The sequence below is a fragment of the Lates calcarifer genome, linkage group LG9 (assembly GCF_001640805.2).
Source record: "Lates calcarifer isolate ASB-BC8 linkage group LG9, TLL_Latcal_v3, whole genome shotgun sequence".
In the NCBI taxonomy this organism is placed as follows: Eukaryota; Metazoa; Chordata; class Actinopteri; family Centropomidae; genus Lates; species Lates calcarifer.
Window position 1 is genome coordinate 1,051,096 of NC_066841.1, and position 27,102 is coordinate 1,078,197.

The following is a 27,102-nucleotide window of genomic DNA, read 5'->3' on the forward strand; positions in this document are numbered from 1 at the left end:
AAAATGATGTACATTTTTTCACTCATGCATCACACACACACTCACACACACACAGAGACAGGAGGGGGATGTCCTCATTAGGGGGAAACCCCGGCTGCAGGATTCACTCCGACTGGGTTGCCATGGAGACTGGCTCCAGTGCGGGGGAGTGTGGATGTATCTGTGTGTATATGTGTGTGTGTGCTGAAGTGGGAGCCGCAAGGGGGGAGGAAGGGGAGGGAGGAGGTGGTGGGGTTGGACTGTTATGTAATGGGGGGAACTGCCTTAGAAGCAGAGGAGGAGGAGGAGGAGGAGGAGGAGGAAGGGGGGGGGTAAAGAAGAAGAGAAGGAATGAAGAGAATGCGGATGTAAAGATGGAAAAAAAAAGAAAGTAAGCGCAGAGGAGACAGATTGAAGGGAAGGGAGTGGAAAATGAAGCACCAGGGGAGAGGGAGGAGGAGGATGAAGGATGGAGGAGGAGGAGGAGGGAGAGCAGCGCAGCATGGAAGAGAAAGAGAAGAAGAAAGAAGAGGAGCCAAAGGGGAGGAAGAGGAAGGAGGAAACGAAGCAACTCACAGGTCAAAGAGGAGATAGTGGAAGCCTTCCTCTGAAATACTGTCATGGAGACGAACTGGGGGGAGGTGAAGAGAGAGAGGGAGAGACAGAGACAGATAGAGAGAGAGAGAGGCATCAAAATCATCTGTTCGCTTTCTTTTATGAACGATCTATGGTTATCTTCTGTCATCCTACCTTCTTATTTTAAATTAAAGGTGCTATATGCACGTTTTTGCTATCGCTACATGACGTTAGCATTAGCATCTGGTTTTTTACCACTCTGGAACAAAGGTTTCAAGTTTAGCATCAAGAGCTGTCTCCAGCTATAGAAAACAACACCGATGTTTTATCTGTTTCTATCACTTCTTTTCCTCTACTGAAGTTAGCATGCTAACCAGCTAGCCCTATCCCATCTCATAATTTTAACTTTGCAGTAGTGAGTCACTGTAGCATCCAACATGAGAGGATCAAGAAGTAGTGATGCTCAGAGGACATATTCACACCTCTTGATAACTTGTTAACACAACAATGGCTGAAGCTCTTGATGAGTAAACAGCAGTTAATGCTAACACTGGCTACGTAGCAATAGCAAAAATTTACATATAGCAGCTTTAAGTCTGGAGACAGTGCTGATCAATCTAAGGTTATCTTCTGTCATCCTCGTACAGTAATTACAATAATGCACATATCTTATTATTTTAGTATTGAAGCATGTTTTTGCTATCACTACATAGCCAACGTTAGCATTAGCAGCTACTTACTTACCAATCTAGAGGAAACTTTGCATCAAACTTTATTCATTTATTTCATTTAGCTGTCTCCAGTATTTCGCTTATGTCTATCACTTCTTTTCTTCTACTGAAGTTAGCATGCTAGCTAGCCCCACCCCCCTACCACTTTGCAATAGTGAGTCACTATATACTACTACACACAATACTACTTCCTGCAGTGCAGTATTGTGTTAACAATAGGAAATGTAGGAAATGTTTGCATCAACTTTTAAGACCATTTACTTCCACTGCTGCAGGAAAGTTAGAAGTGAATCCATCATTTGTTCCCTGTTTTATATGATTTTTACATTATTTTTCAGTTTTCTCTGGCAGTTTACCGCTGACCTCTGTACCATGTAAGGTTATTTACTGGACTTGAGACATTTAAATCTCAATAAAAAACTAGAAACTAGAAAAATCTGAAATATTAAAAGCCTGTCCCTGTGTTTTTATGCCCACACCTTTCCATCAAACTGAAACAATACAGATAGAAATATATAATAATAGATGTAACAGATTGATACGATTATAATGACTGTAAAAGGATAGCTGTAGGTTATAACGTGTTCATGATGAAGACTTTCTCTTTTGTTCGTCTCACCGATGTTGGGGTGCTTGAGCAATCTGCAGATGCGAGCTTCTCTCTCCAGTTTCTGGTGGTCTACAAAACAGTCAAAGCAGGTTTTAATTACATCTCAGACTCAGACAAACAAGTGAAACATGAAGAAGCAGCTGATGTGATTAAAGTGACTTTACAAGAGGAGGCAGTCGCTGGTGATCACTTAACTTCACAAATGTGTCAGTAAAACATCAGGAAAATCACATTTTAGTTTGTAAGGACTGAAGTTGTTCTCAAGGTGAAGGAGTTAGAGACAAACACACACAAGACTTATGTACATATGTGGTCGCACACAAACACAGATGAGAACGGCCTGAGGGCTACACTCGTCCCAGATGCTGATTTAACCCTCAATCCAGAAAGAAGGGAAGAGAGGAGAGGAGAGGAGAGGAGAGGAGAGGAGAGAGGAAACAAGGGAGGTGAAAAGAGGAATGAGGAAGAGGAAGCAAGTGAAAGAGAGAGGAGACAGGAGTGAAGAGGAGGAAAAATTAGGAGAAGAAACAAGGAGAGAGGAAGGAGATAAGAGAGAGGAGGAGATAAGAGAGGGGAGGAGATGTAGCTGAGTCGATCAGAAGCAGAAATGATCCATGTATCTGCTTTTTATCTGAGGCAGCTCTGCAGCTCGTCCTGCCCTGCAGCTCCAACAAACACATCTGTGTCAATCCTGTCCAAACAAAGATGGACGAATGATCGTCCTCAAAGGCCACACAGCAGGAAGGAGAAGTGGAGATCAATGCTACTGTAGCCCCACCCATGATCTCATTCCTTTGCAGTAATTACACCATTGTTGCTATTTTTAGATGATTTCTGAGGCTGTTTTTTTAAAACAGTTTTTGATGATTATTATATTTGGAGAAAGAGACACAGGATGCTGCTCCACCACAGCTCGCCTGACAATTATATAATCTCTAAAACCTTACAAATAGCACTTTAAAGGGACTCTGTTTGCATTTCTGTCACAGCCAATCTGTAGTAGAGCGTGAAACCTGAGCACAAACTCACGGTTTTTACACTGTCCTCGTTATAATTTGCTCTAAAAATGTTGGTTTCCTTTCTCCAGTGCATCTGACTGAAACCATCATCTGCCTCCCTCCCGAGGAACAGACGTGAAGGCTTCACACACTGGAATCAAACAAGCGCTAAAATATGCTAATGCGAACTTTCAGATCTGGGACGTACACACAAACACATAACGATGAAAACCCCCATGATGCCTCTGCTTCTGCCTCCGACTGGAAACACAAGTCTGAGCATCGGTTTACGGGGTAAAACGTCTTCCTTTCTCTCACCTCTGGCCGAGAGTTTTTTGGTGTTGATGATTTTGGCGGCGTACTCTTGGCCTGTGCAGAGTTTGACACAGCGGCGCACCACTGAAAAGGCCCCCCTGGGAAACAAAAGACAGGAGACAGGAGACAGGAGGAGGAGGAGGAGACGGGTCAGCTGCCATATAAGCTTCGTCAGCATCAAAAGGGACGTCTCAGCTATCAGACTGACCTCGGCGTTGTCCTGAACCCCTCTCTGCATGCCTGATGTACATGAGTCTGGTGCTCTGTCAGAGTCTGTTTGCATTACTGACTGTATTTACATTTTGTTAGAAATCTGCTCCACTGAAATCCTCCTCTACCCTCCATCTTGTTGCCTTTGTCTTGTTATGTTGTGGTTGTAAAGTTGTGTTTTATTGAACTGCTTCAATTTTTTTTCTGCGTCAAGTAATTAACACACAGAAAACCAGGGCCGAGGTCGTATTACTCCATCACAGAGGAACCAACACTTATTTAAAAATGCTCTTAATCGTTCCCCGAAGCCCAAGTTAACAGTCAAAACTCCAAAGACTTTAAGGTTATTAACATATAAAGCTACAAAAACGAGCAAATCTTCACATTTCGAGAATCTGGTTTCTGTCTGCCTGGTGAAATCATGAAACTTTCATGTATAGTGGGGTCTCACCATGGTTTCCCCTTACCTTAACCTGAACCAAACCTTATCCACAACCACAACCTGAGATGCTTCACCTGAACTCCACCTTATCTTATTCCTAACCAGCTTTATCTGCTACGTCTAGCCATAACCTACACTACCTCTCTGCAGGTCGTGAGAAGTCTTATAAAGTACTGAATTCAGTTCCTGAAAAAAGGTCTTAGAGGGTCTTAGAAAAACAATTTAGGTTAATGTGAGAGTTTATTACACGATGAAGCCTCCCACTAAAGTTCAGTTCAATTCAAAACAGGCTGCTTCAAAAAACGATCTAAAAACAAACATTACAAAGTTAGACAGAGTTGAAAATACACAAGAATCACTGGTAAAACTGGCTAACAATATCAAACAGGACAACGGCAGATACTGTGTCACAAAATGTCTAAAATACAAACGAAAAACTGCTGCAAATGTTTCACCACCATCAGTTATATCAAAATAAAACACAATATTAGCACTAATACAATCTGTTCATCTCATTTTGTTTGTACCTGGTGGACGACAAAAGAAGCTAATTTGACTACAAGGCTATAAGCATTTCAGGGATAAGTTACTGTAAAGTGTGTTCTGGAGTTTTTAGGGCCTCGTTTGCTCATCAAACCCAACAGAGACAAACAGAAATAACCACCTCTGTCATTTCTCAGAGCTAATTTTATCTCACCTCAGCATTGTTACGCAATGAAACACTCACACTCTCCCCTCAGAGCCCCTGCCTCTTACGAGCTCTCCAACACGCATACATTATGAGGAGACCGGGTGAGTAAGCGTGACACTCGCTGACACTCCCGCCGTGTGGTGGAAAAGGCAGCAGAGCTTCGACATGACAGGTTATCTGCAGGGCAGGTGGGAGTCGGGAGGAGGGCTGGATATGGATCCAAAACCTGGATTAGCTGAGCTCAGAGTGAAACAAAGACCTAATCTAATCTTTTACAGGCTCGCTCTTTTCTTATTGGCAAAAAGTCGTGTATAAAACATTCAGGTAAATATAACACAGCAAATATGGAACATATGTTATAAAGCTTGAGTATTAGAAATTAGTTTAAGCTTATTTTTGACCTTTAAAAGTAACAATAATCAACTCGAGCTTTACAGGCATCTCCACTACGACTGAGCAAAATCCACTGGCTGTTAAAGTCAAACGTCATCATCTATGAGTTTGAAATATTCTCTTAAACTTTTCAGGCTAAGTTTTATGAAAAAATCAGATTCAATTACAAGATTAATGTTCAAAAATGTAGTCGACTGATTAACGAGTAACAGCGTCTTCGTCGTCGTATTGTGGTGATTCTGTGCGACAGGAAACACCCACTCTTAGTGAGCCTGTCAGGTCTGCGATCACAGGATCAGCTAACCAGCTTAACTTTTACCACAGGTGTGATCACTCAGTCCTGATTGGAGCAAAACAGTCACATGACACACACAGGTGGAACTGTGGGAGAGGGAGGTATGGCGGTTCCATCTTCTCATATCTCGGTTTCAGATGCGTTACACCTGTAATATTACTTTTAAATATTGTAATATTTTGCACTTGTATCATTAAAGTCAATCTGCAAAGTAACTAAAGTCATTAAATCAGTGTAGTGGAGTAAAAAGTACAATATCTACCTCTGAATTGTGATGGAGTAGAGGTATTAAGAAAATTTAAATATGTAAATGCAAGTATCTCAGAAATGTACTCGAGTATTTGAGTAAATGAACTTTTACTTTCCCCTGCTAATTATCGATTATCTGAATAGTTGCTGATTATTTGAGCCAGAGTTTGGACTCTCTAACACCTGACTGGCTCAGTATAAAATCCTCGAGTCTTTACATCTGCATCACACACACACACACACACACACACACACACACACACACATATACATAAACCCAGGGCGCACAACACAAGCAAAAACAGTAATAAAGCTGTGTTATCAGTGAGGGCAGCTGCTGCTACTCCAGCATGTCTATTGTCTTTAACTTATCACATCCCACACACACACACAGAGCTGGAGATCAGCGCCATCACAGAACAGCCTGTAAAATAAAACATCAACATCAGAGGTTCACAGCTGAAACCTTCCACAGCACTGAACTTGCTTCTTTTTTTCCCTCTCCGGGGCTGTGGAATAAATGTTCCTGTGAGGCAAACATTGCAGAGAGATCCTCTCTACCCACGCACAACCTGACAGAGACACTGAGTCCACTTTGCATCTACCCACTGTGGCACCCATAGCCTCTTCAGTCTCTCTCAATTTGTCTGCATCCTATTAGGGACCACACATCACCCCCCCCAGTCTCTCCATTTCCTCCTTTCATTTCATTTCCCTTTTTTTTTTCTTTAAATCACAAGACGAACCTCATTAGATTAACAGCAGATCAAGGGGGCAGCAGCATCATTCCCTGACTTCTCTCCAAAGCTGAGTGCCACTGTGATTAAAGCCAGCTGATGATGAGGGAGCTTAATTCCGACACATCAGCTTTTCCCTGATATTAGGCCTGTTTGTCCCTAATTAGCCTTTGGGCAAAGAGGGGGAGGAGGAGGAGGAGGTGGAGGAGGAAACAGGGGATGTGCCCAGAAGTGCTCCTGGGCTCCTGCAACCCCGTCTTCATGCAAAATCTAAACTATCTGATTTCTTGTCACAGCCTAGAAGAAGTGAGGAGCCATGCACTGAGGGATAAGACTTGGTTTTAGAGGCTGTTGGTGGGAGCAGGGGAGCTCCGGAGCAGCGTGCGTTTTGTTTTGAAGGGATGGAGGGAGCTGCATCCATCACCGCAGACCTCCATCCCTCCAGCTCTGCGCGCTCACAGGACGGGGGGTCAGGGGGCTGCATGCAGGAGACTCGGAACAGCGTTATAATGTAACAGCGGCTTACTTGCCAAGCTCCTCGTACAGCTGGTATTCATCCGTAAAACGTGTACAAGTAGTCGTTGCCATGATGCTGCCTCCTCCTCGGACGGGGTGCGGGTGCCGAGTCCGAAATGCACGGTGCGTCGCTGCGGACTGGAGGACCTCGGGCTCGAGTCTCCGCCCACCTCAGACCTCCGGACGGTTGAGTGGTTCAGCTGCAGCCCCGGCGCGCACACACAGAAACACACACACCGAACACACGCACGCGCCTGTACACACGCGGTCCCGGTGCTCGGCTCTCCCTCTCTCCGCTCCGGGGAGGACGGACTCTTTAAATACCACACAAAACCGTAATGTGAGCTCACCACATGACGTGTTCCCCCGGTGCGAGGAAAAAAAGAAAAAGAAATAAAGAACAAGTGAAATTAAAGGCTGAGAGCGCGCGCTGATTGAAGAGTGCGGAGGAGCTCTATTATAATCAATCATAAGATGAGGAGAAAGCCCGCAGCCGATAATGAAATTACTTCACCAAAACTTACTTGGGCGCAGTCTATTTTTAGGTGTTTCGTGAGGAAGCCCCCGGTGAATCGAAAATGCTAAATTCCTCTCGGTGCATTTCAGTAATTGCTCTGGAGTTTTTTGGCAGCCTGCAGCAGTCCCTCTTTATGTCCCCCCTTTTAACAAATAGAAAAGAAACAATAAACATAATAGATCCATTTGGGCAGGGCCGGATCAACCTGTCAGGAGCCCCCCGGACTAAAATGTACTGTTGGGCCCCTACAGACCTCAATAATACAGATATACATGACATATTGACATGGTGGCTTCAGCTTTGTGTGTGTGTTGAACAGCACAGGGACATAACACTGATCCAGTAACTGCTCTTCCTCACTCACCTTCATCACTTTCTCTCTTGATTTTTCTCGTCAGTTTCTTCATTTTGTCCTGTATCTCTTCCCGTCTTTCCGGATTCGTCTGTGTCAGTAAAGAGAGAAAACATGGGCTTAATAGATATCTGTCTACAAATGTTACCTTCCTATTGGAGCATTTATTTCCCAAAAAACTGAACTGGAATAAAAACATTTCAGCTTTCGCTGGAGATTCATCTCAGCAGTCTGACTGAATGTAAGCTAGCTCGCTAGCTAGCTATCGTTAGCTAACGTTCGGTTGCTAACACTAGCTAGCTAACGAAGTTAACACACTTAAATTAGCACAACCGCACATGAGATGATGGTCAGATGATGTCTGAGAGTTAATGTCAATAAAGTACAATTATAGCAATAAAGTGTAATTCTCTAGTTACCTGCATCAAGCTTCGGCCGATTCAGCTTCCGGTTTGTTGACCTAATCAAAGAACCGCCATGTTGAGTAAAGAGTTTGTATAACACAAGATAGTTCACTCCACCGACACACAGGTAGTGACGAAGCCGGTGATCAGAGGAAAACATCAATTATTTTGATGTTTTACAACATATTTGCAGCTCCACAGTACGGTTATTTTCAGAATATATTTTTTGTTATAGTACACCTGGTGGGTACGGACATGCTACAGGCCGGAACGACCCTCACTGGAACCGGGAAGGTCCCGACGCTCCCAACGGATTTCAAGAAAATCATAGAATGTGTGGTGTTAAAAGATATAAAACAAAACCGACCAGAATAAAATCCACACGTTTGGATACACTTACAGTCGACATAAAAATAAATAAATTCGTCAAATTTACCTCATATCGTGTTTTTAACAGCCGCTCAAGTAGAACGTCTACCTGTTGTCATGGTGACGGGTACTTCCTTGTTCCGGTAGAGAAGCAATGGCGTCCTTTAGCCTAATTTGGCTATACCCTCACCCTTCATTAGAAGTGAAATTAGCTTGGAGTGACACTTGGTGGTTAAGTGGTGGTGGGTGGGAGCCGGGAATCGAACCACCGACCTTCTGATTTAGTGAACGTCTGTGCCAACTCATCATTTCTGATCATAAAGTAATTGGTCATGATTGATGTTTACTTCTGAGGAGGTACAGTGCTTACATTAGGAATGTCAGTGTTACTCCACTCTACATTATCTCCATCTTCCTTTTTCCTCTCTTCCATTCAGTCCATTATCAACTCATTACTTCCATTTGCTGAGCGGAAAGATGGATGACTTCACATCAGACACCTCAGGGCTATACTGTACATCCGGCTGTATGTAGACAGGATGCAGAAGAAGATACCTGGAGTCAAAGCAGTTCAACAGGAAGACTCATTTCCCCTTTTACTTGGCCAAGAGTAAAGTTTCTCCAAGTAACAGTGAGAACAGCTGAGAACATTATTTGTTAAGATCCATTCTTAATAAGGAGTTCATTGGTTGTAATTAGTGGGTTTTTAATCATTAATAAATACTTTTTAGAGGTTTATTGCTTATGAAACATTTTTAAATCAGATGTACAGATGCTCTAAAGGACAAACTTCAGAGTGAAAGTGTGAACATTTATCCAAAGTGACTTACAGTATCTCTAAAGTGATTGATCACACATCTGATCAGAGGAGGAACAGCCAATCAGAGCTATAGATCAACCCCATCTTTTAAAAAAGATCCTTTCAGTTGGTTTGTTCTCCTTCAAGATCCTGCTTTATTATAAATGTATAAATGTAATCTTGAGGTTCATTTTATTTGTGTGAAATCTTTAAGTGTCCAACAGTCTGATGTATTTATAGTGTATAAAGACACAGTATAAACAGACTGGGAAACTGGCTCTTCATTATGCTGCTTCATCCAAAGTGTTAGCATCATTATTATTATCAGATAGAAAACAGAGGTGTGTTCTGCTGTTTCTGTCCTGCAGTCATCAAACGATGACTAACTGCTGACAGTTTGTGGGCTCTGGTGTGAAGAGTAAAAATGAAAATAAAAACTCAGTAGAGGCAGAAACACACAGGCACTGTAGAGTTATTAAATAAAGAGCAGGAACAGTGAACAAAGTAAACGTATTTATCAGATTTCACACTGTCAGAACATCAAATAAACCTTTGATATAAAGACAAGTCCTCGTCCTCGTCTGTGTTTCCTCCACACAAACAAACAGAAGCTTCAGCTCTGCTCTTACAGTTAACGACAAACCTGCGACAGCAGACCAGCAGGTAAATGTTGACTCGGTCTGTAAATAAACTCGGGTTCAGTTCATATTTGGCTGAGTTTTGGCTGCGCCTCAGAACTGCACGGCGCTGGGCGGGATGTCGAACATGGAGGGGTCGAACTGCTGCCCCTTGAAAGGCGAGCCCTCTGCGTCCCAGCCCTTCTTCAGCATCTCGTGCACTTTCTGTGGAGAGATGGACACAGGTTAAATATTCACACTAATACAGACCACAGTGCCATCTAGTGGTGAGTCGACTTTAACTTCCCCAGAGGGCCGAGATAAATCCAGTCTTTAATCATCATCTCTTATGCACAAAGAAAATGAATTCTGTTTAATAAACTATGAAACATTGCTGAAGGAGATTCGTCTCAGGTCAGCCTAAAAAAAGACGTTAAATAAACCTGATCAGACCACCAGTCCTTCTCACGACCACTGCAGAGATGAATGACTGAATATACACAGTTAATATACATCCCCCCTTATTTAGCTTTTACATGCCTCATATATAAACATGTAAGAAATAGTTTATACCACTCTAAAATGTGGTTAGAAAAGATCTGTTAGCAACTGTAGCTCGTGCTTTGAGATTCTAAAACACAGTTAAACACCTGTAATAATATAAAATACATCTTCATTAGCTTTTTACTTCTGGAGGTTGGATTTAGGCTTCAAACATCAGAACAGTGGTGTTCATCTGTGAAGATGATCTGATGCTCTCTGGTCATTCAGAACATCTGAGTTGTGTCCTCACCATCTCGTGACTCTGTGGTTTCCCCTGCAGCTTCTGATGGTAGTCGAATGTGAGTCTGTCCAGAACGGAGTGCTCCTCGTCGTCGACCGACGCCATGGTTCGCTCGCGGTTAATCTGGTTTATGTCGATCTCCTTCTCTCCTTTCAGCACCGCGTTCCACCAAACCTCTGAGGTCTTGTTGAGCGACAGCTGGAAGCCAAACGCAGGTTCAAGTTAAATTAAAAAGCCGGCTCGTTGAAGAATTAATTACTGTGGAGGAAGGTGACATGAGCGGCGTGTTTACTCACAACCACGCAGCGTCCGGGCTCCAGGCTCCACAGAGAGTCTTCAGTGTTGATCTTGTGAGTGAATTCTCCCTCCATCAGTGTTTTCTCCTCGGCTCCGTCCCTCACACACACTCGTACACTGCCAGTCTGCAGACTGACACTGACCTGAGGACAGCCGCAACACAACAGCAAAAACGACTGATGACTGAGCTGAGAGCAGTAGTCCTGAAATGTCAGGTGGTTTAATGACTGTGTTTACCTGTCTGCCCTTAACAACAGCCTTGGGCACGAACACGCGGACCTCCACGTCAGTGTAGTCCTGAGACCAGCTGTAGTTTTCCCTCACCGCCCCGTTGTAACTGTCAGGATCAGACTGAAATCTCTCCTGACTCCTGACACATGAACAGTCATTTTACATCTCTGCTGTTATTTACATGAACATGAGGCTTCAAGTGTCTAAAATCTGTAGAGACCCTCTGAACAGGTGAAGTAACTGAGTATAATTCTGAGGTATTTGTACTTTACTACATTTCAAAGGGAACTATTTCACTCCACAACATCTCTTCTGCTTCTTCTGGTTACTTTACAAAATATTATTTTACCTAATTAAACACACAATAAACTAAGAGGTACATTATCCAATATTTCACACAAAAGCAAAGATTAGAGATTTTTTTTCTTTCCTCACATTAATCATCTGATGACCTCTCACATTTATCTGGTGACCCTTGAAATGTGTTAGAATAAAATATAAACCTTTTATTACTTGTTTACATGCTGTTTATAAACATGCTCAAATTTAAGTTTTTGTCAGTGTGAAACTATATAAACATTTAAAAGTATTACAAATTTACAAAATATTGTGCAAATTCAGATATTACATGGAAAAATATAGAAGTTACTATCTAATTATACAAAACTTATACTGTATAGTTTGCTCATATGCTGTTGGTTTTCGTTTGCCATCTTTATGTTCTGCTTCATGTGCATTTCCTGACATGTACCAATGTTTAATGTCATTTTCACTAAGCTAACAAACTTTTGTTTACTCAGATTCACCAGTAGAAACAAGAGGCTTTGTTGGATAAACCACAGGATGTTACTCACTCGTCTGCTGACTTCGTGCTGGCTGCAGCCGCCTGGTCTCCCTGAGCCTGAGCCTGAGCCTGAGCCCTGCTGCTGTCAGGCTGAGAGCTGACGGAGGATTCTGAGGCTGCAGGAGCTGAAACGTTCCCGGCGTCCGGGGGGGAGCTCTCCATCTGCGCCGCCTCCGTGCTCTGCTCCTCCGTCTCCTCCTGAGGCTCGGCGACGACCTCCAGCTCCTGAGCCGCCGGAGGAACGCATCGACTCTCCTCTCTCTTCTGCATCTCGCTCAGCTGCCTCTCTCGGTCGTGCTCTGCCAGCTTCTCAAACAGCTTAAACGTCTGCGGAGGGAACATGAGATCAGAGCTTCAACCTCACTCGTGTCCAACTCATTTATTTCAATGAGACAGAGAAGAACAGAATCTCAGTGTAATAATACAGTCAACAACAGATGAATCAAGAACAAACTGCATAATTGATACAGAATATGAACTAAAAATGACAGATAAACACGACAGGTGTATATCAGGATCTGTCAGACAGCAGGTGAAGTCCATGCATAGGAAGCAGAAAAATGGGCAAGCATGAGAATCTGGGCGACTCTGACAGGGGCTCAGCCTGTGACGGTGAGACAACGATCTGTGAGACAGGAAACAAGTCTGATCCGTGGAGGCTCCACCTCATAACTAACAGGACTTAAAGGATCTGACGCCTGAAGGCACAGGACACCTTCAGAAGATCTGTGGAGTCCAGGTCTCGACAGGTCAGAGCTGTCTCAGCGGCACAAGGGGGACCTACACAGTTCCAGGCAGCTGGTTTTAATGTTGAATGTAAGATTCTCTACTTTCTAGACTTTAACTTAGTTCAATTCAAAATCCCTCCTTCAAGGAGCAAACACGTGTGCAAACAAAAGTACACACAATTAGTGCAAATATAACAACATTAAAAAGTCGAAATACACAAGAACCTGAACTTTACTTCTCTCACTCCACCACAGTTTACAGGCAAACATTCTACTTCTCACTTCTCTACGTTTATCTAGCAGCTTTAATTACAGGTTACTTCGCGGATTTAGATTATTAACACAAAAGATAAAGATCAAATAAGTTTAGACAGGCAGCGGGATGTAAACAGCTTGTTCCAGCTGTGAAATAAAAGTGATTTCACACGAACGCATCAATTAAAATCAATCTGAAATGGTCCGTTCTGCACAATGAGTACTTCAACGTACTGTTGCTAATACCTGTGTACTTGTACTTCAACAAAACTGTGAAGGCTGAGTTTTATTTGTAGCACTACACCTTTACTAGACCGACCACTTCTTCCCCCGCTGCAGATGATACGAACACAGATTCACAGACTGTCATTGTCTTGGTCTCCATAACTTCAGGCTACAATATTTATCCGACACAAACTTCACCTTTAGCACCATCTTCTCCGCCACACCGGGAGGGAAGCCCATCTTGTCGTTGGGACCGGACAGGAGGCGATAAAAGTCCGTTTTACGGTACAAAAACCCGAAATAGACCTGAAGAAAGTCCTGGATGTTTCCAACATGCTGCAGGATTCCCAGCAGAGCGTTGTCGTACATCTCTGTCATCTCCAGCGGCGACGCCATCGCGGCTTTTAACGTTCAAATCGACGGTTAAAGTATCTCTACCGACAGTTTAACGTACGAAAACGAACGCGTGTTTGTCAAGAAACATAAGTTAAAAATAAGTAAGTGGTACAACGTTTCTTGAAGCCTGTGTTCTTCCTTCCAGAACAATAACGATACTTCCGGTCCTGTATTTTCGAAATACGTGCACAACCGCCACAAATATACAAGTTCGACAAATTTAATGACACACAAGCCCCAAAAAACTAAGTATAACGACATAACATTACACCGTGTATATCTTTAACAGCACTAATAATTATTGTTAACAGTTTATTTAAAGCTAAAGAATTTTATTTTTCTCCTATCCGGTTGGTACATTGCACTAGTCGTCCGGTGGAAACAGATACCTGACTACCAGAATAAACAGTTCCCGTTTATAGGTACAGTTTTCATGAAAATTTACAATTTTGTCATTTTGACACGAGTTAAAATCGTCGTAGAGCTTTAGGAGTTTTAATCCCCTTTGAAAAGTTTGACGGCATCGGAAAATAAACTACATCAGAGATCGGTGTTAGCTCCTTTAGCATAGCGCGCTAACAAACATCCGGAAAACATGGCGGTGCCCTTGAGCAGCGCAGGCAGCGTGAGGCTACTGGTGAGAAAAATACAAGTTAAATGTGAAATACGTTTCTCTGAAATAGTGTATATATGTCATATATACTGCGGTTGATAGCGGTTAAACTGTGGTATATATTTTCTATCATAGTACAATATAAAACCTGTACAGTTTATCGCAGTCCGATATAACAGCACTGCTATATGTTCTACCTGGATGAAATGTATAATGTTCAGCCTTAATCCAACTACATGATCAGGTTATTTAGTGACGCGGTTGTACTGGACTTTACTGTGTTGAAGTGTGTTTATAATATTTTGCCTCCTATATGTGGAGAATGGACAAAACATTAGAAACAAACACTTATGATTGATTTAACAAATCAGAAACGTGTACACTGTACATATTGTATTTAGACATCCTCTGTGTTTTTTCCTACAGCTGCAAAGCTTTTCACAAACTTACATTTATTATACATAATGTTGGAAATATCTCTTTTTACTGACCCGTGTATAATCCTATAAAACCTTCTGTTCTCTTATTGTAGTAGAAGCTTTTTTACTCTCCTTATGTTTCCTCTGGTTTATCCACAGGCTGCTGTAGCCAGGGCCGGATCTTTGTGCAGCTCCTCTGGAAGCAGAGGCCTCCACGTTACTGCAGTTTGCTGCAAGGTGAGCGCTGAGCTCCACACATCATCACAGTCAACAGTCTGACTGTTTTAATGTGTCTCCTTTTAAGACTGCAGTGTCACATGTACTTATGGTTTGACTGAGGTGGGAAAACCAGGAACAATCATAATGGAACTATGAATAGAACCATACACATCAGATACTGTGGTACTGTGATCAGTAACTAACTCAGAATGTACTTGTGGTGGTGGGTTTTGTTTTCAGATTGAGGCTCATCACAGTCGTCAGTTTACTCGTCTTAAAGCCTTCAGATATTTCACGCTGTTCTGTTCTTTCTTCTTCCCCCGTCTCCAGAATCGAGCAGCTCGTATCCGAGTGGGGAAAGGAGACAAACCTGTGACCTACGAGCAGGCATTTCACCCTCATCACATCGCCCACCGCAAAGGATGGCTGTCACTGCACACCAGTGAGCATGAGCGGGCTGTTAATGAGCAGCCTAACGAGCAGTTTTAGATCAGTACAGATGAAATGATCTTTTATCCTGAAAAACATTGTGGCCAGTGCCAGTAATTCTCCTTCCCTCTTCTTCTAGGTAACCTCAAAGGAGAAGACGGAGCGGCTGATCGCACCGTTGAGGACACGTTCATCAGGAGATTCATGTTCGGCACCTTCCACGGCTGCCTGGCCAATGAGCTCGTGCTCAAAAGGCGCGGCAACCTGCTCGTCATATGCGCTATAATGGTCCAGAAGATCCACCCACAGAAGTTCTACTTCCTGATCGGCTACACAGAGACGATGCTGTCGTACTTCTACAAGTGTCCCGTCAAGATAGAGATTCAGACGGTGCCGGAGAAAGTTGTGTACAAGTACATCTGATGGAACTGTGTAGGGTTTAATACAGTGATCAATGTTTCCTGCACAGCTTCCTGCATTCCTGCTCACTGAGTGACGCCACTTCCTGTTTTCAGTTATTTAAACTTGCAACAATTAAAGAAAATAAAATCATCAGTGTGTCTTTGAAACGTTATGTTTGAAGTTGTTTAACAAATGTAGCAAACACAAGGTTTAATATAATATATTCATGTGAGTATATCAGCTCCAGTTCACTGTGTTTACACCTGCTCTCTGTTTCAGTTAAACCAGGCTTAGTTCAGTAGATGTGTTTAATAAAAGAGATTTAAATAAGTCTGACCACTCTGGAATCACATCACAGCTGGTTTACAATGCTCATTCTTAGATGGACATTTAAAATACACAAAATCCAACAGGAAAAATGTACAGAACAGAACAAAACACAAACAATAGTACAGTAAAACTTACAGACGAGCCTGGTCCTGGCTTCATCTCAGGCTGAACTGGTGTTAAAAATTAACCTGTCACACTGGAGCACAGTGTTTTCTTCCTGAGGTTTCCTTTTTACTGCAGGGCATTGAACACATCACATCATATACCTTTGGTTCTGTCTTTAAATGTCCCTTTAATGAAATTAAATTAACAGCCAGCTTTTCTAAAGCTAGTTATTACGTTTTTTCACCACAATAAGGCTGTTAAATCACTTACACAAAGTAGCAACAAAATCCATCAAGTCTTGTGTGTTTATTTATTTCATTATTATATTATTTAATTAATTTAGTTTAAGCTTAGTTTATAGGGGGACACTAATGACTGAGGCTGCTGTATAAATTGAAAATAAACTGTAATGTAGTAAAACAGCTGCAGTAATGTAAAATATTGATAGCAGAGGTTCTGACAGCTGATTAATACAGCAAATTAATAAAAAGATATTATTCCTGTTCATAAGTACATTATAATGTGTTTTAAACTGTTGATATAAATGCTGTAACATGCACAGCCTTTTACTCTCTCTTTCTTTCTTAGGAGATATCCACCAGACAGGTTCATTTAAATGCTTCTTTTGATTTATTTTTAATCAGTTTCATCACAGTGCAAATACAAATTCACATTTAAGGCACATGCACCTCGTCAGTGCAAATAACAAGGCACACAGGATTAAAGCGTTCATTTCAAATGTTACCACGCAAAGTTTCCCTTGATGAAAAACAAACACACACACAGCACTTTTTCCATCCCCCACACGGCTCTTTACAAATGTCCTCATTAATACCCAGTGTAAAATATTTTCACAACCAAAAAAAAATATCTGGATTAAAATTTTAAAACCGGCCTAATCTGAGAATTAACTGGACACAACAAACAGTGTCTGTTCATGAAAGAGTTTCTGTCTTCACTCCTTCACTCAAAGTGCTGCAGAAAAACAAAAGTTAACTCTAAAGGAACAGTTCGACAGTTTGGGAAATCGTGCACAGAGATAGATTAGGAGACTGACACAACTCTCATGTCTGCACAGATAGAGGCAACAGCTAATTAGCTTAGCTTAGCATAAAGACTGGAAACAGCAGCCTCTGTAACTCTGCAAACTCATTCCACACTCAAGTTTTTGTACAAATTTAACAAACAAGACATGTTGTGTAAAGCTTTAGAGGTGCCAGGCTAGCTGTGCTAAGCTAAACTCACCAGCTGTTTTAGGTAAATGAAACAAAAAGTGTGGTAAGAAAACAAAGAGGCATGTTTCCTAAAATGTTGGACTGTTCCTTTAAAGAGAAGATTGGATTAAAGAGAGCTGTGTGCACCAGCAAACCTTTGGTTGGACTATAAATCTCCACATCTGAAAAATACACGTTGTGCGTCTGTGATTGGTAAAGTGTTTGGATGGTACTGTAAACCCCAGACATTTTAAAGAACAGTAAGCTTATAGTGCAGTGTGTACACAGAAATACATTAACCAACATGGACTGACTGACAGTGGCACTCAGGATGAATGAGGCAAAGATTTTACTCTTAAAAGAAAATATAAAAACTCATGAAGGTGTGTTGTGTGATATGTGAGCACAGCTCAGAAAGAAAGGCCTTTTTCACAGCAGACATCTTGACTTGTTTTCGTAGAAAAGCACAGGTGCTACTAAATAGTGCTACTGAAGGAAAATAATTTGGGAAATACACTTACTTGCTTAAGTGGTCAGAGCTAGGCTAGCTGTTTGCCCCTGTTTCCAGGCTTTATGCTGAGCTAAGCTAATCAGTTCAGACATCTGACTCTCAGCAAGAAAGCAAACAAGCCTATTTCCCAAAACATCAAACTTTTCCTTTAACAGTGACCCTGTTCTCTTTAAATGTTCCAGTTTGCCTTGGCAGTGTGACAGTGAGCCAGCATGCACAACACCAGGACCCTGAAACTGAAGCAGCTAAAATGGATTTTCACACCTGTGCTCTTCCTGTAAAGACACATCAAAATGTCTGCAACTTTCATACTTGTGGTAAAAGTTGCCTCTGACCAGATTAACCAGCCTCACCTTCCACTGTGGGTGTTTAACAGCTTCCTGGAGCAGATAAACTCTCCGTGGTGCTGTGGTCTGTCATCTCTTTACTTGTAGTCGCGGCAGCTGTTGCCCACACAGGACTGGAGCTTGATGAGCCGCTGGTTCATCGCCTGCAGGACGGCTGGATCCACCTTCTTCACAATGTTCTCCAGCTGGTGGGGGTCTGACGTCAGGTTGTACACCTCCACAAACGACTGGGACACACACACACAAAAAAAAACAGTTTTCACAAAATGACTCATACATGTGTTTGTTAATAAAACCATGAAAAGAGTCTCTACCTCGCTGTCTGCGAACTCGCAGTACTGTAGGTTGTGTTCCTTGTCGAGGGTCCTGACGCAGGCGTAGGTGTTGTTGTAGGCATCTTCACACACACAGTCTGGGAAACATTGCTGCAGAAAATTACATTTCAAGTCAGTGCTGTGACAAAGACGTTTTGTCATCATTTTTTGTGTGTGTTCATTGTTTTACAGTATTATTGCTTCAATAGACACAGTTTAGACCAGCACTGTTAAATCTGGTCTCCCACAAAGCTCAGTCCTAGGACCTGTTCTGTTTTCTCTTTATATAAACAATATTGTTTCTACTGTACCTGGATGTAACATTTGTTTTTATGCTGATGACACCATTTTGTATTTTACAACAGAATCTGTCCAGCTCTGCTTTGGAGATTTAGAAGTCTTGATCATTGATCATTTTGAATCCATAAACTCAAACTTTTTAACCTCTGTTTGTACCTGTTTGAACTGATTTTCTTGTCTTCTTTTATCTTCTATCTTTATCAATGATTGTTGAGTTTCGATAAGAACAAAAAACCTGGAGATGGCAATGTCAAGTGACTCGGTCCACTTTGATCCAGACTGAAATATTTCACTGCACTTACAGACAGTCCAGGTCCCAGTTTGGGGCAAGCAGGATCAGTCGTTGGATGTCCTTCTCCGGTGTATTCAACCAGGAAAAATGGACGAGCGCTGCCGTTACGCAGAGAAGGAGCCTGAACAGAAAACCTTAGTTAATGTTTAGAAAATGAAAGCAGTGCATAAGAAAACATTTCAGTCAATTAAGAGAGAGGGCTGACCATCTGACTGAGGAAAGACTGTCCGTCCACATTCACAGAGGACAGGTTGACACCAGATATGTCCAGTATGGTCGGAGCCAGGTCGATGTTTAAAACTGGAGCCTGAAAAACACATTAAAAACCCTGAGAAACATAAATCAAATGAAGGATTACAGATAAAGACGCAGAGCAACAGATATCTTGTAACCTGTAGCGTCTGGTTTGGTTTGATCCCCGGACCACGGACCATGAGCGGGATCCTGATGTCGAATTCATACAGCTGCCTCTTATCGATGGGCAGAGAGAACTGACCTGGAACAGTGAGGACAGGTGATTACTGTACGACATCACTGAGAGGAGACGGGCTGTTCAGATCACCTGAGGGTCATCACAGAGCGCGCTCAGACCTGTGTGGTAGCCGTTGTCTGAGGTGTAGAAGATGTAGGTGTTGTCCAGTTCCTTTACGCTGTCGAGCTTCTTCACCAGCTTCTCCACCATGTCGTCCACAGACAGCAGGGTCTGCCACCTGCACAGGAGAGGATCATTTGGTTTTTTCTCTCTTCTTTTAATCTCCAGGAGGGCGTGTTTTCATGGAGGGCACTCATGAAACTGACAACTCAAAGGTTGTCGGGGGAGAGAGAGGAGAGTGGGTGTATTTTTTGGTTAAGTTTGGCTTTTGTTTGTTTTTTCTTTAGTTTATTGCATTTTTTTTTCAAGTACAACTGGAGCTAATGGAGTTAATGCTAATTAGCGACACCGGGGCTGCGGTCGAAAAGTCTCTTTCACTTTGAAAGAGGAGAAGAGCTTCAGTGCTTCCTTTTTTATCTCCTTCAGCAGACCACACTTAAGTACTCACATACGTAGCCTCATGTAAATGCTTTCAGTTTCTGCTAGCATCGTTCATGACAGTTTCCACTGAGGTCAAAGAAAAGTGGTTAGGAAAGGAGATCGGAGCTGCTGCCAGTGTTTGTCATTTTAATTTGTGAAAGCGACAGTTACAAATAAGAATGTTTTGCACAATGAGCCTTGTTAATCCTAATTAGCATCAGGGAATCGGTGCATTTCTGCCAACCTCAGCGTCTGAACTCAGAGTCAGTCGTAGACAATTTAAGCTCTGATATGCAGTGAAATGCTCACAGAGTAGTCTGTCTGCAGCACTAACACAGAGGTCAGTAAATAAAGGATTAGATTTTGATCTGCTTTGTTTTAGCGGAAAAATTACAAATCCTTTAAAAAATGCTCAGCTTGGTCCTGATACCGACTAACTCAACACACCTCCAGAAGAACTGACTCAGAAAGTAAAAACATTACAGCCTTTATAATATTCACTGCAACAGTAAATTAACACCTGGCTGAGGCCATCAGTGCTGCAAGGTGAGAAGTTATGCTGCGTTCAAGACAACTCCAAAGTCGAGATTTTCCAACCTCCTACTAGAAGAAGTGTAACTGAACACCACTCAAACTCCCACGTGTGTAATAAAAAATAAAAAGACTATAAGATGTACCTTTTCCTGTACGCATTATCCAGGAAGGTGAGCGAGCTGTTTGGCATGGGGTTGATGGGTTGACGCAGCAGCCAGTGTTTGTCCTGAAACACACAGACGAATAAAGATTCACTGGAAAAACTCTTCAAAAAGCAGCGATTTAACGACGGCAATGTTTGACATTGTCTTGTTTGCACCTTCCCCGGTTTGTCAAAGCTCCCGTCTCGAGGAGCTTTAACGTCGCTGAACTCCTTCTGGTACTGAGGCGCCGCCGTCCAGGGGGAGTGAGGAGCTGGAGGAGACAGCATCAGGAAGAAGGGATGCTGAGGGCTCCTGTCATCCAGGAAGTGAAGGGAGCGGTTTGTCTGCATCGCAAAAATAAATAAACCAGGACTGAATTTACCACAGCTGAACAGAAACATGGCAAACAGCAGCAGCTTTGTTTGACAGAAGCATCAGATATCAGGAAACACACACCAAATAATGTGTAAAAGGAAAGTGAAGTGAGTGAGCTGCAACAACAGCATCTGTGAGTCATTATCTCCACAGGATATGTAACTACAGCTGGTCAGTCGCTGCTGAGCACAGGCTATTAGGATAGTATTCTATTACTAGGTATCTTTGTTTTTTCAGCATTTAATTTGTCCTGAAATGTGAAATAAACTGCTAGAAATTGTTAGCTCAAAGCAGGACTGTGTGTAAATACAGCCTCACACTCTTCTTAAATCTGTTGCTGTGTTTCTTTACACTCCTAACATTACTGCAGCTCGTCACCAGCCGGCAGCGCAGGCAGAAAGGGGAAGTTCAGCTCTCATACTCTATATTTAAAGCAGAGTAGGTAAACATTGTGTCACCTGATAAGGACGACACGCAGCAGCTGAAACAGAGGACAAAACGAAAACACAAACAACCTTTTTTTTCTCTTTCATCGTCCGGTTGCTGATGATTAACTTCTCAGTCTGCTGACTGGCAGAGTGGACATTTTATTTCTATGACAGCAGCTGATTCAGACAGTTTGGAGGTGAACAGTCTTGCTCTTCCCATAAATTCTTACATAAATGTCCTTAAATCCTGCTGAGCACAGGCTCAGAACAAGCAGGAGTCATTGCACTCACGATGAGGTCTGTGAGGTAGTCCTTCTCATAACTGTCTCCGTGCTTTTCCTCTTTGCCGTTGACCGACAGTGTGTAGTTGTAGTACTGCGAGTTCCCCACCTGCAAATCACACAGTACAGGTTGTAACACCTGGAAAAATAGCAGCTGTGTGTCTGTGTGTGTTTGTGAGACTCACCAACGCATGCCACTGGTCCCAGCCAGGAGGAATATGGCCGACGTCTCCTGCGTCTTTCTTTCCATACTGACGCCAGAAGAGACAGTTAAATCATGTTTAGCACATCTTAGCTCAGCATGTTAGCATGTTAGCATGTTGCTGGAATGTGTGTAGAAAGTGTCATGACAATCAATCTGATAATTGTTGAGATATTTCAGTCTAAACCAAGTTTCCATGCCACAGCTAAAGAAAACCTGTTGGCAAACTGATTCAGATTCTCAGCTGTGAAGCCTGAAGTGTGTTTACTCAGAGCTGCAGGAAGTGGGAGTGCTGAGGGTGCTAAAACACCCCCGCCCCCCACAGCGAGCAGCTACAGAGTTTCAGAGAGTCTATAGCTGTAGAGTCAGTTGTCCAGTCCCTCTCACCTTTGATATAATTTTATTTCATTATCACAGTCTTTTCTGGTTGTCTCCTGTAATATGTTGTGCAGTGTCTCGCTGATAAACTCCACACAACATCAGCAGCTAAAGACACAGTCATGAGGTTTTAAAAGATACGAAGTGTTATATTTAAGTGATTCCACAACTGTGCACACTGTGTTCAGTATCTGGCTCTGAGAACAGTCAGGCAGTCGAGCACCTTCATCCAGACTGAAAAATCTCAACAATGTTTGGATGAATTCCCACAAAATTCATGGTCCACAGAGGATGAATCCTACTGCAAAGCTGCTGCAAATTAGTCTTGGATTGAGCTTCTTCTCAGATCAAAAGTCTGGGCCTGAAAATCTGTATAAAGGTTTAAGTGTTTGTGTTCAGACCTGGTTCAGATACTTCCCAGCGAAGAACGTCTGGTATTTCTGTTTGTTGAGGTAGATGGGGAAGGTGGCGCTTTCCGGACCTTTCTGCCACAGAGGGCTGGAGCAGTTCCCCGTCAGGGAGTTGTTCCTCACCTCGTGGTTGTGGGGGTACTGTCCCGTCAAGATGCTGCTCCTGCTGGGGCAGCACAGCGGCGTGACTGTAAACTTCACCAGGAGAAGGAAGCGAGAGCAGCGATAAGAGGAAGACGAGACGAGGAGATGGGGGAGGAGATGACGAAAGAAACAAAACAGCAGAGGAGGATGTGTAACTCATCAGTTTCCACATTTTAAAACATGCAATCATAGGTGACTTACTTTACCTTAAAGTATCAGAAGTAAAAGTACTCTTACTGCAGTAAAATCTCTCCTGTGACTGTTATTATATAATCAACATTTTATAGTTGTAGCTGTTTGAGATGAACATTTTTAAACAAATAAATAAACATAACGATGCAAAAAATAAAAGCAGCTTCTGATATTAAGTCAACATTATGAAATATATATGAAACCATGTGAGAAAGTTAGAAATGATTCTGCAAACAACTGACAGACATGTGACAATGGACCCAACTAGAGTCACAAGCCACACAGGCTGGGAAATCACTGGTTTAAACTTCACATTATATTCTTTGAGTTGATCATATGTTCTTTTTCAAAGGTAAAATCTTAATCTGAAAGGTAACCAGTTGGTATAGGAGAAGTATGACGTGGCAGAAAATGGAAGGTCCTTTAAAACTCCTACTTAAACACAGTACTAAATGTACTCACAGCATTCACAAATGTTGCTCCTGCATCTCCTATTAAGGCTTTTGTTTTCTTCATGGGCGTCTGTAGAACAGAAACAAGATCAGACAGACATGCAAAGTAAGATCAAAGCAGAAGTTTGGACAATGCAATTTCCTTATTACAGTTTGTAAATGAATTACTCTTTGACTGACAAATGCTGTCAGTCTACCACCATAAACTAGAGACATTATGAAACTGTTCCTGCTCCTGTGACTCCTGATTTCATACATTACACTTTGCTTATTTTAAGTTATGAACTCCCTCATTAAATGGATTGTTACTGTGTTGACCTCTGCCGTTTATTTAACAGCTGAAGCTCACAACTATTTTTCATTAGTTTTAGATTAGTCTGCAGTCGAGATCTGATTAGTCGATAAATTAATCTGCAGCTCTTCTGGTTTATTGTTTATATTGTAATATGATTCACTGTAATTGATTAAACCATTAGAAATAAAGCACAAGTTTCCATTTTCTGAAGTACGGAAACATGCAGTGCACTGTAAGAACCAGGATGTTGACTCTACACGATCAAAAAGTTGACTGTGGGACGATCTCACTCTCAACGGTCGCCATCTTGGCAAGGTACCGGAAGTGGAGGGACCACCGACGTATTTTCACAACTTCTGAAAATTGGCGGCCGAGAAAGACAGAAAAGTTTGGCACGAATTACGGAGTAATTTATGCGTAAACCAGACGATAAACACAATTAAGTAAAATGTTATTTTTTTAAAGTAAAGTGACCAAAGCAGCCAGAGTATATTTCGGCGGGCGACAATCGCTGTCGCATGTTATAATCGTCATTTCCGGTTAGTGCACAGTGGTCGTGTTTGATTGGAATTGAAGTATCCGACTTCAGCAAAAATTACATCATCATTATTTTAATAGATTTTTCGATGAAAATCAATAATATGTGTCATAATAAATGCAATATTATTTTTTTATTAAATATACTTAAGTAAAATATTGAATGCATTTTAACTTGTAACGAAAGTACTATTTCTACTTGCATAAAAGATCTTAATACTTTCCACAGAAAGCACACAAACAATATTAGATCCCAACTTTTAACCTTTTTAATGCCTCTTTATTAATGTTCTTATTTAATTCTATGTATTTTGCTGTTCTGTTACTTATACTCACTCTTTCTGTTCTTACAGTCTTTTGCATTATAAGTACTTTGAATTTCCTCGTGTATGAAATGTGCTATGAGGGCAGTAGACCTAGACTTAACTTCAAGCCTGTTTCTATATTTTATGGATGATAAGATGATAAAAGTCATAGAATAGATAAAACGACTTTAAACTTAGTTCTAAGTGACTATAAATACACTGAACACCCCTGCAGAAGTGTATTACAAAGCTAAGAGCTTGAAAAGTGCATTAAACGTGCGACTGTGTCACTGTAAACTCACAAGTGTCTTCAGGATCAATACAGGTGATTATTAATCAAGTGATTTCCAACTCACCATTCCCCCCAGCTGAACATCCTGGTCGTCGGCGAGGATGAGTATAATATTACTCGGTTTGGCACTTTCCGCACACCTGACGCAGCAGGTGAGCAGCGTGAGGAGTATGAGGGCTGCGGGGAGTCCTCTCTGCCTCTGCCGGCGACTCGTCTCTCCAGCTCCGCTCCTCAGACCCGCCGTCATCGGGCCTCCACAGACCCGAACCTGCCGCTCCATGAACAGACCCCTGCCCGTGTCTGAACCGAGGCTCGGTTTCGTTTCCTGGTCAGGGTGAGGATGTGTGCGTGAGTGTGTTCAGGCTGGTAAAACACACACTGTGAGTTTGAGGAAGTGGAGTCAAATGTTGGTGGTCATATGATCAGACTGAGAGTGGGAGGAGTGAGGACCGAGAACACGCTGTACAACACGAACTTTATGCAACTTCAATGAAAATACTCAAAATATGAGGAAGATATAGATATTAAATTACCATGGAGACTGTAATCTCATTCGATAATGATTTATTAAATAACAACAAACATATATAATATAATATAATATAATATAATATAATATAATATAATATAATATAATATAATATAATAATAGCCTTAGAATATAATACATATGTTCTAAGACTATATATAATATTACACTACATTATATGTATATAGACATTTATTAATGAAATTACAATATAAATATATTGTCTTTTTTTACATTATATTTTATCTACTTTAGAAAGTCAAGAGTATAACTAATGGATTGATGGATATTTTTAAAAAAATATTAAAAACTTAATTCCGTGATTTAATTTTTTTTTTTTTTTAAACAGAAACTCATAACATAGAAATGTTTTTTAATCAGGGTCTCATAAATTCTGTTATTAGAGAATGGTGAAAAAGAAACTTATTAGTGCTCTAACTATGCAATGAAAACACTGTTTCTAAATTTCCGTCAGTCGTATATACACATATCATATCTTTAATGTTTTCACACAGTATTTTCCATAAAGCAGCTTCAGAGTTACTGCAGTAAAACTCTGACATAAAGATATATTCTCTATATTTCAAGAGTTTTGACAACAATTTGAGTCCAAATCCAGCTATAAACATATGTTTCATGTAAATATATTTACACAACATGCCTGAAAATTTATGCACAATAAAATAAGGACACAGATGGCAGAGAAATGATTTAAAAATTTATGCAAAAATCTTTGCACCACAACATTGAAATAAAAATGATAGATTTGCTGTGAATTGTGATTAAATCAGGCTGATATGTTTCTGCTCCTTGAGTAAAATTTAAAGAACAACGTGAGTCTGTAACGATAAACTTACCACAGGTTCCTCTGAGCTGGAGAAGCTGTGACGTTCCAACAGTGTTTCTTGGTTCTCTAGAGAACACTGTGTGCTAGAAAATGTAAACTGTCCTTTTTTTTCTTTCTCTTTTTTTTAGTTTGAGGCTCATTTGACAGTAATTATCTCTCAGAGCAGCTTTATACAAAGAGAGATTTCTCGATATCTAATCAACCAAATCTGTGAGCACTTCCTTTCTGCCGGTGGGTCTGACATTAACAGGGCTGAGCTGTAAACCAGACTGAAGCTGTGTCCTAAATCACTTTATTTCCTAAAAATTGCTCTCTTTGTGGCCATTTTATGTCTCTTTGAGGATGCTTGGGTCACAGAGAGAACTCTGAAATCCGAAACAAAATTATGAGAAACTATATTAAAATTATGAGGTAATTAGTCAAAACCAGGAAACAAAAAGTCTAAATTGGGAAATTTTGACTTACCATATCACATTTTTACTCATAATTTTACCAAAAAAATTAAATTATGGGATAGTAAGTCAAAATGATAAAATAATACACCATGCTTTTTTTCTTTCTTTTTTAAGACTTTCCTGAAATAATGAGGAACTTTATTTTGAGAGAGTTTGTCATTATTCTGAAATATGTACCTCATTATTTTGAAATAATAAATTATTATTATTATTATTATTACAGTTACTTTTTTCCA

The 27,102-nt window shown here is 41.4% G+C and overlaps 4 protein-coding genes across 10 annotated transcripts in view; 1 reads left to right on the forward strand and 3 right to left on the reverse strand.

Moving 5' to 3' along the window:
• LOC108895334 (calcium/calmodulin-dependent protein kinase type II subunit beta) overlaps positions 1–7,398 on the reverse strand; it is a 38,198-nt gene extending 30,800 nt beyond the window's left edge. For all 6 annotated transcript variants that reach the window (XM_018694120.2, XM_018694100.2, XM_018694086.2 and 3 more), the window contains exons 1-4: positions 6,753–7,398; positions 3,213–3,307; positions 1,906–1,965; positions 556–610 (exon numbers count right to left, since the gene is read on the reverse strand). In XM_018694120.2, coding sequence (XP_018549636.1) covers positions 556–610; positions 1,906–1,965; positions 3,213–3,307; positions 6,753–6,814 — 272 coding nt within the window. In that variant the 5' untranslated portion in view covers positions 6,815–7,398. The remainder of the gene's footprint in view (positions 1–555; positions 611–1,905; positions 1,966–3,212; positions 3,308–6,752) is intronic.
• A 2,285-nt stretch (positions 7,399–9,683) lies between these two features.
• On the reverse strand, positions 9,684–13,731 carry nudcd3 (NudC domain containing 3). 2 transcript variants are annotated; one of them, XM_018694152.2, is made up of 6 exons: positions 13,363–13,731; positions 11,967–12,283; positions 11,119–11,248; positions 10,881–11,024; positions 10,594–10,782; positions 9,684–10,025 (listed from the first exon to the last, which is right to left on the reverse strand). In XM_018694152.2, the coding sequence occupies exons 1-6, from the start codon at positions 13,558–13,560 to the stop codon at positions 9,915–9,917; spliced, it is 1,089 nt and encodes a 362-aa protein (XP_018549668.1). In that variant the 5' UTR covers positions 13,561–13,731; the 3' UTR covers positions 9,684–9,914. The 2 variants fall into 2 exon arrangements, with proteins under 2 accessions (XP_018549668.1, XP_018549659.1); XM_018694143.2 differs by having other exon boundaries at positions 11,119–11,251; positions 13,363–13,730.
• A 302-nt stretch (positions 13,732–14,033) lies between these two features.
• Positions 14,034–15,792, forward strand: mrps24 (mitochondrial ribosomal protein S24). Its single transcript, XM_018694165.2, has 4 exons — positions 14,034–14,197; positions 14,752–14,829; positions 15,142–15,253; positions 15,380–15,792. The coding sequence occupies exons 1-4, from the start codon at positions 14,156–14,158 to the stop codon at positions 15,661–15,663; spliced, it is 516 nt and encodes a 171-aa protein (XP_018549681.1). The 5' UTR covers positions 14,034–14,155; the 3' UTR covers positions 15,664–15,792.
• Positions 15,793–16,684: 892 nt separating this feature from the next.
• gnsb (glucosamine (N-acetyl)-6-sulfatase (Sanfilippo disease IIID), b) lies at positions 16,685–25,443 on the reverse strand. The gene is made up of 13 exons (XM_018694131.2): positions 25,100–25,443; positions 23,617–23,676; positions 22,810–23,013; positions 22,014–22,079; positions 21,839–21,937; positions 20,921–21,088; positions 20,745–20,827; positions 19,647–19,765; positions 19,448–19,551; positions 19,261–19,362; positions 19,066–19,176; positions 18,464–18,574; positions 16,685–18,376 (listed from the first exon to the last, which is right to left on the reverse strand). Exons 1-13 carry the CDS (start codon positions 25,313–25,315, stop codon positions 18,227–18,229), a joined length of 1,593 nt encoding a protein of 530 aa, XP_018549647.1. The 5' UTR covers positions 25,316–25,443; the 3' UTR covers positions 16,685–18,226.
• Positions 25,444–27,102: the final 1,659 nt, after the last annotated feature.